Source organism: Mastomys coucha, unplaced genomic scaffold (assembly GCF_008632895.1).
Source record: "Mastomys coucha isolate ucsf_1 unplaced genomic scaffold, UCSF_Mcou_1 pScaffold15, whole genome shotgun sequence".
Taxonomy (NCBI): Eukaryota; Metazoa; Chordata; class Mammalia; order Rodentia; family Muridae; genus Mastomys; species Mastomys coucha.
The window spans coordinates 32,076,419-32,095,532 of record NW_022196897.1 but is presented as its reverse complement, the minus strand read 5'-3'; the positions used below and the strand labels follow the sequence as shown (position 1 = coordinate 32,095,532).

The window sequence follows — 19,114 nt, the reverse complement described above, 5'->3', positions numbered from 1 at the left end:
GAAATTGGTCAGTAGTGAAGTGGCTAAATCATCCTTAAGCAAAAGCTGCACATACTGAGGGGAAGGCACACTGCTTGTTGACATCAAGCAGAGTAAGTAAAAAGTACATGTCTTAGAAAGTGTATCAGACCAGCCAGCAGTGGCAACCAGCTTAGGAGGCAAATAGAAGCCTGTGTTTGAATAAGAAGCACATCACTGAATTTGGAAGTGTGAAATGTTTTGAGGTTTCAGTTAGTTGATTAATTAGTTGTTTTGTTGGCTGATTGATTTTTAATGGAGAGATTGTCTTGTCTTGTTGAAACAGGATCTCAGTATTTAGCCTAGGCCTTCCTCTAACATGAGATTCTCCTGCCTTAGCCTCCCAAGTGTTAAAATTACAGGCTCATGTCCTGTGAGGTTGACTTTGTAATGAAATAGAGATAGTTTAGCAAAGCCTCAGGAAGGTAAAGATGTTTGAAACTGTCTCATTGGAGAATTGATTATGTATTGCTTCTCCATATTGTCTTCTCCAATGAGTTTGTGCCCCAAAAGTAGCAGAAGCTAAGGAATGCCTGATGCTTAATGATATGGGAACTATGGGCTGAAGATACAAGCTTTCTTCCTCCTCTCAGTTTATGAAAGAAGAAAGATGCAAAGTCAAAGATGAACAAAAGAAAAAGTATGACTAGAGATGGTGTGTAAATTCTGATGTACATTTTCTATATGATCTTTAATGCTGGAATGGCTATTTCATGGTTACTTCGTTGAGAAGCTTAAGTAAGATTATGATCACGTGCTTAGTAGGAATGTGGAGCATTTATAGAGCAGCTGACTTTGTCACAGATGATGCTCAGATTGAGTTAAACTAGATTATGCTACAATAGTGAACTTCACTATCCCCTTAGTAGTGTTCAAGAGTTTAGACACAAAAATGTCCTCTTACCTTTGTATGCCAGTGCATGAGACAAGTCCCATGTGACAACCTGAACCTAATTATGTTAACATACAATCTCTGCAAAGTTTACTAAGCTTTCTAGAACTACTGTCAGATATGTTTATCTGAAGTTGACATGTGTCAGTCAGCTTGCAGTCCATTGACAGGAACTGGTCTTCACCCACTCCAAGGGAGTAAACAAGGAATCTGTTTGCCCAGAAAGGACCTAGATATCAACAAACACAAATAATGGCCCCCAGTGCTCAGCTCGGCACTTGGTACACAGTGAACAAAGCAGGTGTCGTCTACCCTTCCCACAGAGCTCCGGGTACAGAGTAGTATGCTCCTGGGAAGAGCCAGTTTCCCCCAAGCCAGGCAGAAGCTAGATCAAAGAGACTGCTCAGTATATACACAGTTATGTGGGAAAATCGGAAATGGTAACAGTATAAGTGACAAGTTTGGAGAACTTAGAAATCTTCAATAAATATTTACTGAATGAGTGCTAAGTGAGGAATAAGAAGAAATTTAGCTCTCAGAAACAAAATGGGAAAGGCAACAGAGAGAGACAGATATAGGAAGAAAAAACACATGGAAACATTTTATGCTTTTCAAATGTTCTGAATAATATTTGGGAATAAAAGCTGTTCTTGCCGTATCTTTTGCTTCCAGGAAGCCTGAAATATTTCCCTGCTGGTCTCTTCTGCCACAGTGAGGGTGTGGAGGAATGAATTCCCTAACAGAATGTTTTGTCCTTACCTAGACAGTAGGGTGGGTATGATTGGGAATCCTGGGCCCTGGCACATTGACTGAAATGCCTTGTTTGTTAAAGTAAGCTTGCTTGACTGGCATTCGTCAAACTTAGAGGCCCAGAGGAAAAAATGAAATCAAACATCTAGGTGCCAAAAATGTTCAAGTTAAGTAGAAAGCCCGTGAACACAGAGTTGTGGTAGAATATTAGCAAACGTCTTTAAATCATTTATACAAAGATTATTTAAAAACAAAATAGAAAAGAGGCCAAAACAAACCTAACAGTTCAAAAGTACTGACTATTGAATACTTAATACTGAATTTTTTTCCATGTCCAGAATCATATATATGCAACATTATTTTTGGTGACTGCTAAGAATTGTATCGTGTGTATCAAAATATATTTAATTCTCACCACCTTATATTCCTACAAAATTGTTATTATAAGTAATGCTGTTGTGAATACATTGTAGCAGAATGTCTGTGTGTATCATTTAAGGCTGACTTTCATAAATTATAGTTATTGAAGTAAAAATGGTACATACATTAAGGCTTATTGTGACCAATAGCAAATTGCCTTCTAAAGACTGTTTCTCATTTCCCACCAGAAACATGCAAACACAAATGTAATCTAGAGACTTAGGTTTGTTGCTAAAAGTGTGCTCCATCCTGATAGCTGATGTGCCATCATTAAACCCATCACTGTCCATGCAATACTTGCTGTTGCAACCTCATGTTGGAGAATTTCATATTTAGATTTCTTTGAAAGTATTTTAGGACTAGTATCATGTTCTGGTAAATGGGTTCATTAATATCATGGGCACTACATGTCCCAGTGGATGTCAAGAGCTCATCCCTTGCATGACAAAGTAGTTGGCTCTACTGTTCCATGATCGCTCACGCCTTGTCATAGGGTATGGTCAGTATATGTGAAACTCTTTAAAAGTTCAGTGTTGGGCAATTTCCCATTTCACCAACAAAGAAAAATATTTAAAAAGAAATTCAGGTAAACTAATTGTCTTACTCAGGGTTTCCATTGCTACCATGACCATGACCAAATACCATAACCAAAAAGCAATTCGAGGAATGGGTTTAATTGGCTTACACTACAGTATTGTTGTTTATCATCAAAGGAAGTCAGGGTAGGACAAACAGGGCAAGAACCTAGAGGCAGGAGCTGACCAGAATCTTGGAGGAGTGCTGCTTATCCGCTTGCTCCCCATGCTTTGCTCTACCTGCTTTCTTAGGGAAAGAAGTTGGCACCTCCCACAATGAGCTGGGCCCTCCTCCATTAATCACCAATTAAAAAATGCTTTTCTTCCTGTTGGGTTTTTTTTTTTGGGGGGGGGGAGAGGAAACTGGGAAAGGAGAAATCATGTGACATGGAAATAAAGAAAATATCTAATAAAAAAATAAAAGAAAATGCCTTTCAGGACAGCCTACATCCTGATCTTATACAGTCTCCCTCCTTTCAGATGATTTTAGCTTGTATCAAATTTACATAAAACTATCCAGTATACTGATTATTTTGAGCTTTGAGCAACATAAACCAATTAGTAAGACTATAGCTATAGTGTAATCTATGAATGTATACATAAAATACAGTATAGCACATATGATAAAGAATGCCTTAAGAAGTGTTGCTCTTTCCTACCCTCATATTTCAGGAAGCGATTTTGTTCCAGCTCACCTTTCCTGTACTCTTGACACCATAGTAGTGGCCCCATGCAGACATCTAGCCTACTTCCACCACCTGTTGTCTGGGGCACTGTCTAAAAGGACTGCAGGGCAAGACTGAAGCTGCCCCATGGCATAACTAGACATCTCTTCACCAGCCAGAGAAGCCTGCTTGCTGCTCTTGATCTCTAGTAATCACTTAATCATTGTGTGTGTGTGTGTGTGTGTGTGTGTGTGTGTGTGTGTGTGTGTGTGCTGGTGGAGGGGTTGTTTTGGAGGGTTTTTTTGGGGGGTTGGGCTTTTTTGGAGTTTTTTAATTTTTTTTTTATTTTTGTTTTTGTGTTGGTTTTGGGGTTTTTTTTTTGTTTTGTTTTTGTTTGTTTGCTTGGTTGGTTGGTTGGTTGCTTGCTTGGTTGCTTGGTTTTTGGTATCTGTTTTCAAAAGCACTTAGAATTTTTACGCCATGATTCCCAAAATAATTCCATCTCTGTGTTTAATTCCTGAGTCTACTTGAGTATAAAATTTACCTATTTATGAGGGATAACTTTAGACAAGTAAATACCTTATAGTCAGCTGTATATTGTGATTTAAACAAAATAAAAGGGGAATCAAACCAATAATTTTTGTGTTCTTATACAAATTACTATTGAATATTAAAACTTTTGTCTACCTAGAAAAAGTATCTAAAGTATGTGGTAAGTTGTAGTGCATTTACTTTGTTAGAAGTGATAAAAATAGGCATTCTTAAACCCTACTGTTTTAAAAATACTGGAATCTTTTAGGAACTATGCTCTTTACCTAGTTAAGTTTCATCCCACTTCAAAACTACGTCTATTTTTATGTTACCATGCACATACCACACATGCATACAAGCACACACACACACACACATACATGTGCCAATATTTAGAATGCATGATATACCCAGGATCCATATCCACTTTTCTAGAGCTACAAATGGAGAATTTAGATCTAAGTGGATAGATTTCCCTCCAGTGTTGCTCTCTTAAAGCTATATTATGTTCCATGTTTTTCATCCCATTCATCTAATTATCTCCAAGAGACTCAGACTAGAAAAGCATCTTACAGATAAGGCGGCAGTTATTTGATGGGTACGGTTGGAAACAGCATACAGTATACTCTTTCCTCTCAAGCTGTTTGGAGTCTTTGTTTTTGCCCACTGCAGTAGGATAGATGAAAAACATCGAAACACTTCCCCATGGTACATGTGTATAATACCCATCATCTTAAAAAGCAATAAGCATTCTGTCTTTGCATCCTTTATTATTTGAAGTAAATCAAACTGCGAGGCATAGCACTTGAAACAAATTGTTTGAGAACTCTAATTTTATAAAATCTTAGAGTTTCATAAGATTATAAATGCTGTTTTAAAATGTTAATTAGAAGATGCATTTGTTTCAATTCATGATACTGAAAATATTGACTTAATTGTGAATTAACACATTAAGGGGTACAGATGTCATTTTTCATGAGGTTCCCTGAATGTTGTAATTTTCATATTTCATATAGCAGTTTAATAATTTTACAGATTTATTTTATATAATTAGTAAATGAGAAATTCAGTTACTGCTATATAACTTTTCTATAATGAAAAATGAAATTTCTGAATTATAAATAAAAAACAAATAATTTAAAGACATCTGGTCTACATCTGTCTGAATAAGATAATTTAAAGCAGTGTAATTAAATGCAAGAAATACTGAAATATTCACACCTTAAAATGTTAAAACTTATATTCCATTTAAATAGGATTTGTTGAAGGATATTTTTCTTTAATTTTAGTGTCTTTTAACCTTTCATTCTGACATCAGAAAATACTGACAAGCTGAACAAGCCAAAACATTTGATTTTTTTTCATGCCTGTGCTAAATGAAAGTATTTTTTTTCTGATTCCTTTACATGTTGACTAGCACTCACTCTCTGAGTCAATTTTTAATATACATAGATTCAAGCCTGTTCATCCCTTTTATTGTGTTATAATTCTCCACTGAGTTATTGAAAATGAGAGATTGGTGCAAAGGGCTATAGTCTCCTTTTAAATTGTGTGTTCCTGGTCATCATAATGCTGCTAGGCGCCTATGGGAGGAATGCGTTCGTTCATTCCTGAGAAAGGCAAGGCATGCTCCCTGCCCCTTCGTGGTGATGAGCAAGTAATGACCCTTTGAAGATTAGTTTCTTTTCCTTTAAAAAAATAAATCTTGCTAAGTGGAAATTTAACTATTTGGATGAAAAAATACTATATTTCTATATGTATACCTTTTCTCACTTATATAATTCATACAAGAATTGGCAAATTTTCCATTTATACATAATACAAAAAGAAGACAGACTTTTCCTCCAATAAGATCCCTAACATATCTATGGAACTGTGTTTCATACTCAGAGCATATCTATAGGTGTTATAGTTCAGAGAGGTAAGAAAAGCCTTTGAATTCAGGGGCTTCCTGCACCATCACAAGACCTTGATGGGAGCTGGCACCATATAAACAAAACATTTTTCTTAACATGTACCCCAAGGTAATACTAAGTACATCTTCTCTTTATTTACAGGGAGCATGACAAAGATCCAGAGACGTTTTTAAAGGTATTAATGCATCTAAAAGAGTTAAGGCTCAATTTCTATGTCTCTGTCCTGGGAGAAACTTTTACAGATATACCAGGTACCAGTTTTGAATTTTCTAATGTGTATGTATTTTTGTTGTTTTTATATAAAGACATGAGCACTCTAACTTAAGTATTAATTTCTTCTTTGTTAGAATAGTAAAGCTGAGCACTGTTAACCATGATTATATGACATTAAACTCAGATTCAATTAAAAAAAGACTTCAGTAAGCATTCTTTGATTTAAGTTGAGAATAGTCATCTCTTTTATCAAATATGGTTTATACAATGTATTTTTCTGTAAACAAAATATATTGCTGTGGGCATCTTAACACTTACAGAAAGTGGAAGTTTATAATTAGATGTACAACCTCTTACCTCTGGGGTCACTGGTTTGCATCCTGCTCATGTTAGTAATGGGCCAAGTACATTACCATGTGTGAGGTGCCCTGCATAAAGCATTTGGATATCTAATTTAAGGTGTGGTTGGGCCTTAGCCCATATCAGTGTGCTCATTGGTCTGTGCCTTTGTGTTGAACTGAACAAAAGTTAATGTGGAGGTTGCAAGCAGCAGATCCTCTCATTCTTTACACAACACAATGCCTTTCCAGGTTCATTTCCTTTACCTTGTATCCTAACCTGCCATGTTGGAGGTCAGAAAATGACAACCATTCATATTTGTTTGTTGGTTAGTAGTTGCTTGGTTGGTGGGTGGGTGGTTGCTTGGTTGGTTGGTTTGAACAGCCTGGGTATTGGCCCAAGCAGCAAGAAAGGTTCAAACATAGTATGGTTGAGCAGTTTCTTGCTACGGTGTGGTTTGTCACTGAAAGACTTCCTGCACTGCACACTCCTTTAGACAGTGCTTTCTGAGTTTGGCTAAGTGCCAGGAACTGCATGCAGCCAGCCTGTCCTCAGTGGCCTCATCTCATGGCTTGCCCTCTCCCTTCTGTATTGTGTACACAAGACCTTTCTCTGGTCCTCTTAGGTAGCAGCAAGCTTCTGTGGACCTCGTCTGCCTGTTGCCTTCTGTTTGATTCTCTCAGTCTTAGCTCTGAAGCACTTTCATGAAGCTTGCCTATGTTCTCCTAGCACATTGCTTTTCTTCATGGTGCCTCATAGTATTTTTCACCAGTCACTGCATGCACAAAATTAGTAGACTTTAGAATGTAGGTTACATAAGGCTAGAGACTGTCCCTGTCTTGGTCATTTCTATCACTGGAAATATTGACCAATGGTGTGCTGGAAATCAGTAAACACTAAATAAGTGAGTAAAGGTATAGATGCCCCCTCCCAACCAGGAGGTTGGGTTCTTGGGTTGGAGGATGTCCTTGAGTTAAGGAGAGAGGTTCATGTGTAAATACAGAAGGGACCAAACTAATACAGTTATGTATGAGTAATGACACAAGGAGCTTAGAGGGTTATCAATGAATTAGTATATTAAGAGCCAACGCTATTCTAGTAGCCAGAAATAAAAGATTGATTAAATTGTTCCAAGACTGGAAAAGCACACCTAAGGAAACATTTTAGAAACTGTACTTAAAGGAAGCAACTTCCAATGAGAAATGCTATGGAATTGCTAATGGGAGTGCTATGAGGGGATTCTGCATGCCGACCTTGGTAAGTTCACATTGCCTTATACAAACAAGGTAGTGTCAAGGTACAGAGAATGTTGATCACTAAAGTAAATGAGGCATAATGAGGCAGAATCAGTATGAAAGTCCTTGTTGGTGACCCCAGAGTGATTCTGCAGCAGTGGCAGAGAGATTAGTGATGTTTGTGGATGGACTGACAGAAGGTAGAAGAAATGCCTAAGGGGTTTCTAAGCCAACATCACTACAATATATGTTTAGCCACCTCTGTGAAGCAAGCTAGACTTATACTTAAAAGTAGCCTATCCTTGGGTACTATTCATATCTAACACATTGCCATTAAATGATGAAGCATTGTAGAATATTGAGATGTGGAACAGTTGTGGGTCTAAGCATTTAGTGTTCAGTAAGATCATGTACTATTTTACTGTTCACTTAGGCTTTTAGTGAGCACACCCTTACTGAGCTGTGTAAGAGAATATACATGAACAAGACTGTCTCTCCCTACCAGACAACTGGGATGTAGTACTGTACTTCCAGAGTACTGTGGAACCTAAAAGAAAGACTATCATATTTTCTATGTACATGTTCCTTTACTTCGACTCCCGCATTGGCCTGCTTTATGTCTCAACCACCCATCCATGAGTCATTTCCGGTGGGAATCAATGCTTCATGGCCACCATGCTTCAGCTTGCATATGAGGAAATCAGAAATACTAAAGGAGTGAATATTGTTCTGTTGTTTTCCAGGTTGTATCTTTTAATGGCCATGTAGGCTTTATTCCACAGGCTTCCTAACAAGCCATTCTACATAACTTGTGTCATTCTTGCTATTCCTCTAGTTTATTTAACAAATACTTGTGTGGTGGTTACTACAACCCAGTCTTTTCTCATCCATGTAACATTCAGATGGATTACAAAGCCAAGAAAGACAATTTATATGCTATAGGAACATAAGGTGGTTTTTCTCCAACTTGATTTTGTAACAGCTAGGTCCTGAACACTTGTAATCCCAGTACTCAGATGGTTGAGGGAAAAGGATCTCAAATTATAAATCAGCCTGGGTTACACAGAGAGACCATATTTCCAAACCCCTATTCCCTTTATCTGTCCACAGGGCACATAGGAGAAAGTAACAGTGCTAACTGAACACACTTGTGCCAACAAGATACTATTATCAATACTAAATTTCTCTTGAAAATTTTAAGACTATAGTATGATTTTGTGTGGTTTCATTACTGTTGATTTTCAAACATTTTTAAGCAAAAAATCATTTTATAAAGATCATTTTCTTGGAAAATGTCACAAAATTAAGAAGGCTCATTATGTTTTATAACCCTGTAACTCATAATTTTTTCTGTTCTTGTTTGTTTGTTTTGTCACAAAACAAACAAAAGAGGAAAAAGCACAACGATAGTTGGTGACTTATGCAATCCCCCCCCCATGTACACTGGACAGTGTAGGCATGGGAATGGCCAGGCCAGGAGTAGAACATGTCAGCATCCCCATCACTTAGCATTCTACAGTTGTAAACACACCTGTTTTAATTATCTCCTTTGTACTAGGCACTGCAAGTCATACCAGGATGATTGAATATGGTTTGGGGCTTTATTGATCACTTCCTGGAACACTGCTTTCAAAGCTAGATTGAACATTTCCTGGCCAAAGAGCATGTGCCTGGCACTGTTCTCTGCCCTTCCTCCATTGCTTGACTTAGTCTTCACAATATACCATGCAAATCAGGCAGTGCTGGATTGGCTATTTATGAAAAAAGTAAGATCACAGAGAAGTTATTTTATAAAAATCCATGACACAAACTGTGCAGTCTCCAAGGCCAATGCTTAGTATGTGTTCTCCATGGCAATCCAAAGATATCTCTGCATTTTGTAGGTAAAAAAAAAAGAAGGTATGATTGTAGAAAATTCTGATCACTCCTATGAATCAGTTCCATGGTCTTTGATAATCCTTTTGTAAACAGAAAGCTACTTTTTAAAAAAAACTTTCAAAATTATGTCCTAAATAACTTTTCACCTCTTAGGTATTAAAGTATCATCATTACAAAAAAAATTGTTAAATCAAATATGAAGTATTAAAAATATCCCACAAGACAGGCAGGAAGATCAATGGAATAGAATTGAAAACCCAGAAATGAACCCACACACCTATGGTCACTTGATCTTTGACAATGGAGCTAAAAGCTATCCAATTGAAAAAAGACAGCATTTTCAACAAATGGTGCTGGTTCAACTGCAAGTCAGCATGGAGAAGAATGCAAATTGATCTATTCTTAACTCCCTGTTCAAAACTTCAGTCCAAGTGGATCAAGGACTTCTACCTAAAACCAGATACACTGAAACTAATGGGAGAGAAAGTGGGGAAGAACCTCGAACACATGGACACAGGGGAAAATTTCCTGAAGAGAAAACCAATGGCTTATGCTCTAAGATCAAGAGTCGACAAGTGGGACCTCATAAAATTGCAAAGCTTCTGTAAGGCAAAGGACACTGTCAATAGGACAAAAAAGCAACCAACTGATGGGGAAAAGATCTTTACCAATCCTACATCTGATAGAGGGCTAATATTCAATATATACAGAGAACCCTAACTCCTTCTTACATGCAGGACCTTTCTTTTTATATTATTATTGTTATGTATGTGCATGTAATATTATGTATATAAGTAACTGTCTATATAATGCAACAGCTGAGTCCATTTGTTGTTTGAATGATTATGCATTTAAGGCTAGCCATCCAGAGACTGCCCCACCTGGGAATCCATCCCATATACAGTCACCAAACCCAGACACTATTGTGGATGCCAAGAAGTGCTTGCTGAAAGGAGCCTGATACAGCTGTCTACTGAGAGGCTCTGCCAGAGCCTGACAAGTACAGAGGCAAATGCTCTCAGCCAACCATTGGACTGAGCACAAGGTCCCCAACAGAGGATTTAGAAAAAGGACTGAAGGAGCTGAAGGGTTTTGCAGCCACATAGGAAGAACAACAATATCAACCAACCAGATCTTCCCCCTCAGAGTTCCCAGGGACTAAACCACCAACCAAGGAGTACACATGGAGAGACTCATGGCTCCAGCCACATATGTAGCAGAGGATGGCCTTATTGGGCATCAGTGGGAGTCTGATAGGCCCTTGGTCCCATGAAGGCTCAATGCCCCAGTGTAGGGGAGTACCAGGGCAGGGAGGCAGGAGAGAGTGAGTGGGTGGGTGGATGGGTAGATGGGGGACACCCTCATAGAAGCAGGGGAAGCGGGGATAGGATAGGGATTTTCCAGGGGTGGTGAGTAAGGGGAACTTGGAAAGGGGATATCATTTGAAATGTAAATAAACAAAATATCCAATAAAAGTACTCAAAAAAATATCCCACATAATATTTGGCATCAATGTTCTCTATGTATTACTCAAATGAAGGAATGGGACTATCAAACCAAAGCAGTACAGTTTCAATATCTTATTGGTCTTACAGAAATGTACTTTGAAACAAAATCCTAAAGAATTAAGGGATGAAAAAAAGATGTCTTTTCAATATACAGTAACATCAAGTAGAACAAGTTCTAAGTGATTTTGTATTATATTTTATGTTTCAATAGAAATGACCTTAATTTAATGTAAGTTTTAATGTTCTTCTCAACTCTCAGCTCTTAAATTAGAATAACCTAGGCTACACTAAGGAACATAAACTCTTAAAATTGCAGTGGCTTAAAACACAAAATGAATTTCTTGTTCACACCATATATTTATGCAGATGAGTGTAGTACATTGCTCATGTAATGTCAGGTAGTGAGGACCCTACCTGGTAAAAATACAATAACTGTCATCCAAAGCATTACCTGTTACCTGAAGAATTAAAACTCACTCCCCATGTATAAAAGTAAGTTTTCTTTACCTGATATAATTGTTGTCATGGAGACTTAAAGCTGAATAAGCTCACCTTTTCTAGCCCTTTCTGAACTCTGGATGGCTGGTTCAACTCAGCTGTTTTAGCTGAAACTCCTCTCTAAGCTGACTGATTCAATCTGGCTTCTCTCGGCTTCTCACTGAATTGCTCTGCTTGGCCTCAAACTAACTCTGGCAATTTGTTCTAATATTTTGTCTCCCTTTTATTCTCTCGTTTCAGCAGCCTCATGAGCTGCATAAACTCACTAACTCAACTGCCACAAACTGACAAGGGAACTAGCTCTACTATACTGACTCCCAACTGATTCACCCTCTTTCCCTGTGCTGCTCCTATAGCTTCTCTTTCCTGTGCTGTGGTGGTAAGAGTTAGTATATCCTATCTCTGATATATCCTGTCAAATCTTTCTCTCATTCATCACTTTATCTATCCCTCAATTAGACATGAGGGACAAACATGGCTGCTTTCTTCTACAAACCAATTTTATCTTAATGGTGTGTACTAAGGGCATGTCTGTATTCCAGCCAGGGGATAAAGGTGTGTGGCATGTCTGCATTCCAGCTGGATCACACAGACCTAGATCTTTGGATATGATCCCTTGTCAGAGCAGCCATGTTGCTAGATTAAAATTCCTCTATACCTATGTCACCAAGGAACTGCACTGGCTTATAAATAGCACAGGCTCTACTCTATTTGTTGGCCAAAACATCAAGGCACTGCCCAATCATAAGAAAAGCCAGCCCTCCTATCTATCAATAGCCAGAAAACAGAAATAATTTTATAAACTCAACAGTGGGCCACGAGAACTCAGTAATGTACACCATGATCTGTAGTTCCTCAGAGAGAAAGCCATGCCTCTCCATGTTTCTGTCTCCATCTGCATAAGTCTAACCCAGTTAATAAAGAGATTACAAATGTGTGGGCATTGGCTGCAGCCTTCTACTTAGGAACAACCTGCTAGTTTCTAAAGATAGATCTGGTAGTTCATATCCTTTAAGAGGGAACCTCTATGAAGTAGAAGTGGTCTATGAAATAGGGTAAGTTCTAGGTGTTTCGGCATTTTACAAAGCTTATAGAGACTATCAACCTGATATGATTTCCCTCCTTCCATGGGGACATCTGGCAATGTGCACACACATTTTATTGTCATAACTGTTGGGCTGGGAGTGAGCTCCTGCCAAATAGGACACTAGTTATTCTGCCAAACATACTACAAAACACAGCTCAGCCCAATAGCATAAGCATATCCAATGTAATAAAATACCAGCAGCACCAAGGTGGAGAAGGTATGATTACAGAAATTTAAATCATCAAAATAGGTTAGAGTTGGATTCTGTAGTTTTCCAGATGAACATCGGCTAATTCAACTGTGCAATAAAAAAGGACATGGGAAAGGAAAAACAATAAAACCACCTACTTCTATTTCAATGAATTTTTATGAAGATTTCCATAGGAGTAGGTAATTTGAGGGAAAGTGCTAAAGTGCTATGCAAATTTTATTATAAGTCTCGGGGACTTCTATATACTTGTTTGTGTATAGAATGAGTTTCTGAAATACTTTTTGGATACAAAGAAGACATTGAGTGTGCTGTATCTCAAAAGTTCATTCTTATTCAGACAATTAAAAGGTCATTTTGCTTTATAAACCATCTGCATCTAGTTTTGTATATAAAAGGAACTAAGCAGCCTAGGAGCTCTTCAATGCACATGTTTGAGTGTTGGCCAGTTCTCATGACAAGGTCACATTGTTAGCCCTTGAGATGATTTTTTTTTTAATTTTAGTAAATGTTTTAAATATCAAGTCAATGGAATGTGTTTGTATACTTCATAATTTCCCACAAATGGTAATTCTAAACAAAATATTCTTTTGTGTAAGCAGCCAAGACCTTATGTAAGATTCTTCTTCCTTATTACAGATATGGTACTCTTGCTTCAAAGGAGTTTTAGCTGAGACATTCAGGCAGCCAAAAAGGTCTGAAGAAAACCGAAAACCTGAAACATGGTTTTGGCAGACAGAAGCCATTCTGGTTCCCCTGTTATTTAGGTCAAGAGTGGTGTGTGGAAAGCTGCTGAGTAGCATCTGGCCTGGCAGTGGTTACTACTGTGATCTTGTCATGGTCCTGGTTCTTAGCTCTGGAGTAAAATACTTGATAATCATGTGGCAGTCTCCCCCTCTTCCACCTCCTCTTTCTCTCAGCTTCCAGCTACTGTCTCATCTTCAGCAGTGTGACTATTCCAAAGAACCAGTACCAGGAGGGTTCAAGATACACAAATAAACCACATTAACGTAAAGTTTCTACATTTTTCTGCAAATCAAGTCCAATACAAAATAATCTATTAATCAAGATTAATATTGAATCATAATGTCATATGTGGTATGAAATAAATTCGACTAGTAAGACAAGACTGAATGAACTCCACTGTGTCAAGAACATATGATTTCTTAAGCCAGTCCTTTTTCTGAGTATGTTTTTAGTTACTGTTTATTCCATTTATATGAAGTTGTTTACCAGCTGCCTCTTCTGTTCATTAACGTATTGTGACTATCAAATGAAGAAAATTTACTCTAGGATCTCATATTTAATTTGAAAGGAAAAAAAGTTTATATGTTTATATTTTATTATAGCATGCCTTTTTATAACTTTTTCATAATTTGGGGTCTGTTGCTTATGAACAACCTTTTAAGGCAATCTGTTCTATTGAAATCCCTAAGGATAGTGAAGATGACTTATGAACTCCACTTAGATACACAGGTATAAATGAAAATCTCAGCACATGGAACTGCCCTCATGTGGCTCCCTGAAAGAAGTTGGAGAAAGTCTGTTTCCCAGAAATCTGTAACCCAAATTGAGTGGAATTTATTGCCTATCTTATGGTAAAAATGAAGATGACAAATCACCATGGCAAAAAATAAAGAAGATTAAAGAAATGAAAATGAATTTTTTCCTGACTGGAAAAAAATCATTGCCATGTATATTTTTCATAGCAGAAATGGTGGTATAGCTTAAGACAATTTAAAACCTTACCAGAGTCCAATTAGGGTATTATTCTTTATGTCCTCCCACAGTTGCTATGATTCTTCTACAAAGTAAATAAATGAAAGAGATGAACATCAGAGCTACCAGGTACAGAGAAATTATGATGGAGAACCTGTCCTGTAAGACTCAAAACTGAATCTGTACTGCACTCTTTTAAAGAGTGCAGTACAGATTCACAAACATGAGACTAGAAAAGTAGGCAAAAGTAGAGTTTAAAAAACAAACTACTATGTCTATATACGTCATACCTGACAGGCAGGGTAACAACCTAATAATCTACTGATTCCAGTGTAAAATCCAATGGGTCTTTTTCTTATTAAAGATGAGAAGCTGGTTAATAAAGCAATAACTTCCATGAAATAAAAATAGTAAAAGAATGTATACATTATCTGTTCTAGGTATTTGGGCTTCAACATTTACATGAGTTTATATGAACACATAACAAATGAAACACATGGGGTAAATATGTTATAGAGATGAAGGTGAAGGCATAGTGACTCCCTGACCTTCCCTTCTACCACACTAGGCTAGTCATTATGCCACCATCTCAATCTATCCCAACAGCCCTCAGGAGGTCCGACTTCTTTCTTACATACTGAGGCTTCAGCTAAGTAGCTGGCCCAATGTCAGGTAGCTGAAAAACAGTAGAGGAAATAATATGACAAGAGATAAACACTACATCAAAACTTAATGGGAAACCCATAATTTTACCACTAATAAAATAAATGTGAATGCGTAGGATTTATGAGTAAGCAGTTATAGTCACCGAAGCAATGAAAGGAAACATGTATCATGACCAGTACCAGCCAGCTTGTGAGGTAACATCTACATTCAGGATGATCACAAGTATAAATAATTTTCCTGAGCCCTGGAAATTAGTATACTTCTATTTTTCTTGGTAATTTCACATCGCATATTCCATTCAGTAGATTCCAAGTTAGAGGGACAGATAACCAACTTTTTTAGCCTCATTCCCTTCTCTGCCATCCCATTGCTGGTAGAACACTGAGGTCCTGTTCATCCCTCACCCACACCTCACCTCCTGCTTCTGGCTGGCAGTCTTGCTCCTGTTTTCTGAAACCTTGACTTCTGCAAAAGACTCACAGTACTCTCCCAGGCTCTGGGCATTTGTATGCTTATTTTACCCACCGAATATCAATATTCTTCTTAAACCCCCACCACCCAAGAACAGACTTGTAGTACTGCAATAGTAGTAACTATATATCTTGCAGATTTTCTTCTGTAGGGTGAACTTCAGTTCCTTTATATCAAGGGAGCTTCCTCACAGTCCTACCCTATGGACTTATGAATTCCCATTGCATCTTATGAATTCCCATTCTTTGTCATCTTCCGAATGCATCTGTTCCTTTATTCACCTCCTTGTCTTTTGTAATTCACTGCTTAAATTCCTCTACTCATTCCCCCATGGACACACATACCCTTTCTTCCCCTGACAAAATCCCAAATCCAGTGAAGTCTCTTCACCTCCCTGTCCTCTTCACCTCCGTATTGCTATCCATACTCATTCCTTCACTTGTCAACCTCATGTCACACTGCACTAGGGTCATTTGACGTCTGGCTGCTGGGATGAGGCCATGACAGAGCTCCCCCAGAAGGCAGTTTCTGGGGTATAGTACCAATTCAGGATGACTTACACAGAGCAGTTGGGACACTTTGTATTTCAACCCCCACTTGATGAGGGTGAAGGTCCTAGCAGTGGCTGAACATCTCCTTTCTCAGAAAAGCTCTGTTAATTCTATCCACCTTTTCCTTCCAAATGCTGAAGACATCTACACTGCAAGTACTGTAGCAACGCACTCTAATTTCTCAGTGCGGTATCCCAAGAGAGTCTGTGTTGCTGCTGGGGTCACTCCCAGGCGTGCCGTGCCTTGGCTTATGATCTTCTACTCCTGCAGCTCCTCTGAGCGGGATATGTATAATTTCTACTAGAGCCAGAAGATTGAGAGTGAGTCTCAAGACAAGATCATTTTCCATCCTACCAGGGGGAAGACCATGATGATAATATGTTCCGGAATACAACTCCCAAAACATCTATCAAGAAATTGTTCTCAGAAGTCATAACTGTGTTAACATCACTGAGAAAAAAAAAAATGTTCTTTCATTTTCATAAAATGGTCTCAAAGTTTGTGGGAAATGTACATTTGAGAAAGATACATGGAAATCACTTAATGAATGGAAAAGAAAACCAAGGCATTCATTGACAAATAGGAATGTAGAAATAGACCTAACTGAAAGCCTGTAATGGCAGCCATGGCGTAGATGTACTGAAATGGAAGAGAAAAGAACATCTCTGTAGACAGGAGAGATGAGAATATAACCCACCCAGTGCTTTGGTTACATGTGGTCACTGTGAGTTCCTGCATTTGTATATTATAATCATTGTAATCATATGTCATGATTTGGATCCTGATGTGGTCACAATAATATTTTCTCCACACTGAGACCAGAAGAAGGCCTATGTGTCTCAGCCTGTTTCCTGTTGTGCCTCTGTCAGAACTGGAGTCTGACAGAAAACAGCACAGTAAGGAGTGTATATATGGATCCACATAGTAAGCTTTTCCAGCAGTTTCCCTTGGCCTATGTTGGTTTAGTTGCAAGGGAAGGGCATCTGCTCTTTGCTGCCATGAAATGAACAGGACCAGGAGCTGGAAAGGTTAGCTGTTGAGTTCTGGTTCTGCCACTCGTTAGCTGGGTCTCCCATTCCTGCTCCATTTTACTCATCTACAACATCAGTTCTTCAGAAGGAGTTGGTACTTTGTTTACCAACCAGGGCTTTTCAACTTCAAATGAGGTTCATATTGCCACCTGAAAACATTTTACCAAGTTTTATTAGAAAAAAATTAAAATCATAATGATACTTTTTCAAAACATTCCATATTATTCTATTGTCTATCCCTGTTCCCCACCAAGTAATTGAAAGCCACTGGTATAAACCAGGCACAACTATTCCAGATACCTTCCTCTGTGATTTGATCCCATCACTGCCTGTCATTTTTCTCTTACTTCTAGGTACCAGAGGAGACTTCTTCCTCACCGAATCCATTTGTTCCTCTATCCATCACTTCAGTGAGCTCACCCACAATGCCATATCTGATTTAAACCTTTGAAAGATGCTATTCTTTCTTGTGTATATTTTTCTGCTGTCTTTATCAATCAAATACAGATTCATTCATCCATTCTTCCCAGACACTAAAGTGTCCCCTTATCTGTAGTAAATACCTTCCAAGATCTTGAAAGGAGGACAGTATCAAAACCTGCTTGCACATAGATAGATAGATAGATATACATACATACATACATACATACATACATACATACATACTACAATTTAACTAACCAGTTAATACAGTATGGCTATAACTTTTGTAGTTTGGGTTTTAACAGCAAAACTACTATGAATTTTCTCTGCTTCACAATTTCATGGATAGAATACCACACAAAACATTTTTTTTCCTTTCCTTGTTAAAATTTCTTAACTTTTCCTCACACTGCTATTTTGGCATTGGCATATCCAGATCACCAGCATCCTATTTCACTATGAACCATTATTAAGTAAAGTAAAGATTATTTGAATGCAAGTATAAATAGCACTATAGTCCATCTGACAACCAAAGCAGCAGATCAACTTCTGAGTGACCCACAGGTGGGTCCCTTACACCCTGGGGACAGAGTGAAGCAAGGATAGCTTGTAGACAAACACAACACAGCAGTATGACTTTGACCATGCCGCTTTCAGTGCAGAATGATACACAGTTTAACACTTATTTTTAGAATTTGAAGTTTAAAATGTGCGGACCTTAGTTGATAATGTATAATTAATTGAAACTTGTAGAAGTAAAGTGATGGGTAAGGGAGATCACTATGCCTTCGTAGCCTCCGTCCATCCTTACAGACACTGGACTGCGGCCTGGACACAGCAGCGTGCTCTGACAGTAGCTCCCATCACCACGTAGACTCCACCTCGTCCTGCCATCCAAGACTCACTTCAGTCCCTTTCCTAGCCTCTCAAGGATCCCACTGGCCTGCTTTGAGTGGACAAGGAATTGTCATTTCCCTTGCAATGTAGCTGGGCTCCTCCAGAAACAGTGTTTTAAGAATGTTATATGACCCAAACATCCTAGACTACAGTGCTTGCAAACTTCTCACCATAATGCACACTGAGATACAAATTTACACTGTGGCTTTGTGTGCTCATGAGTATAGGAATGTGTATAACTGAAACAGGTTTCAGGACACAATGCATATATATTCCTGTTCCATTTGACCCCGTGTGATTGATGTTTTCTGTTCTGTGTCGTTTCTTTTCCTCTAGTCAAAATTGATTTCACAGCCTTTGGTTCCAGTTGTAAAAGACAACATACATAGCATAGCATAATACACATAGTAGGGATAGTATTATACATGCTTAAACTGACCTGGGCTTTCCAAAATTATTATGCAAATAAATCTCACCAAAAAAAATTATGTTATTTAAGTAATTAAATAAAATGAACAGCGTTTCTTCTCTTGGATTAGTTTGCTTTATACAAGCAAACTAATCCAAGAGAAGAAACGCTGTTCATTTTAATGACTTTTAAAGTATGAAGATGAAAAATCAAA

General features: G+C 38.0%; 1 protein-coding gene across 3 annotated transcripts in view; it reads left to right on the top strand.

Annotated features, from left to right (window-relative positions):
• The window catches only part of Gtdc1 (glycosyltransferase like domain containing 1), a 95,329-nt gene that overhangs the window by 62,854 nt on the left and 13,361 nt on the right, over positions 1-19,114 (top strand). For all 3 annotated transcript variants that reach the window (XM_031370154.1, XM_031370155.1, XM_031370156.1), the window contains one exon: positions 5,909-6,018. In XM_031370154.1, the coding sequence (XP_031226014.1) occupies positions 5,909-6,018 (110 nt within the window). The remainder of the gene's footprint in view (positions 1-5,908; positions 6,019-19,114) is intronic.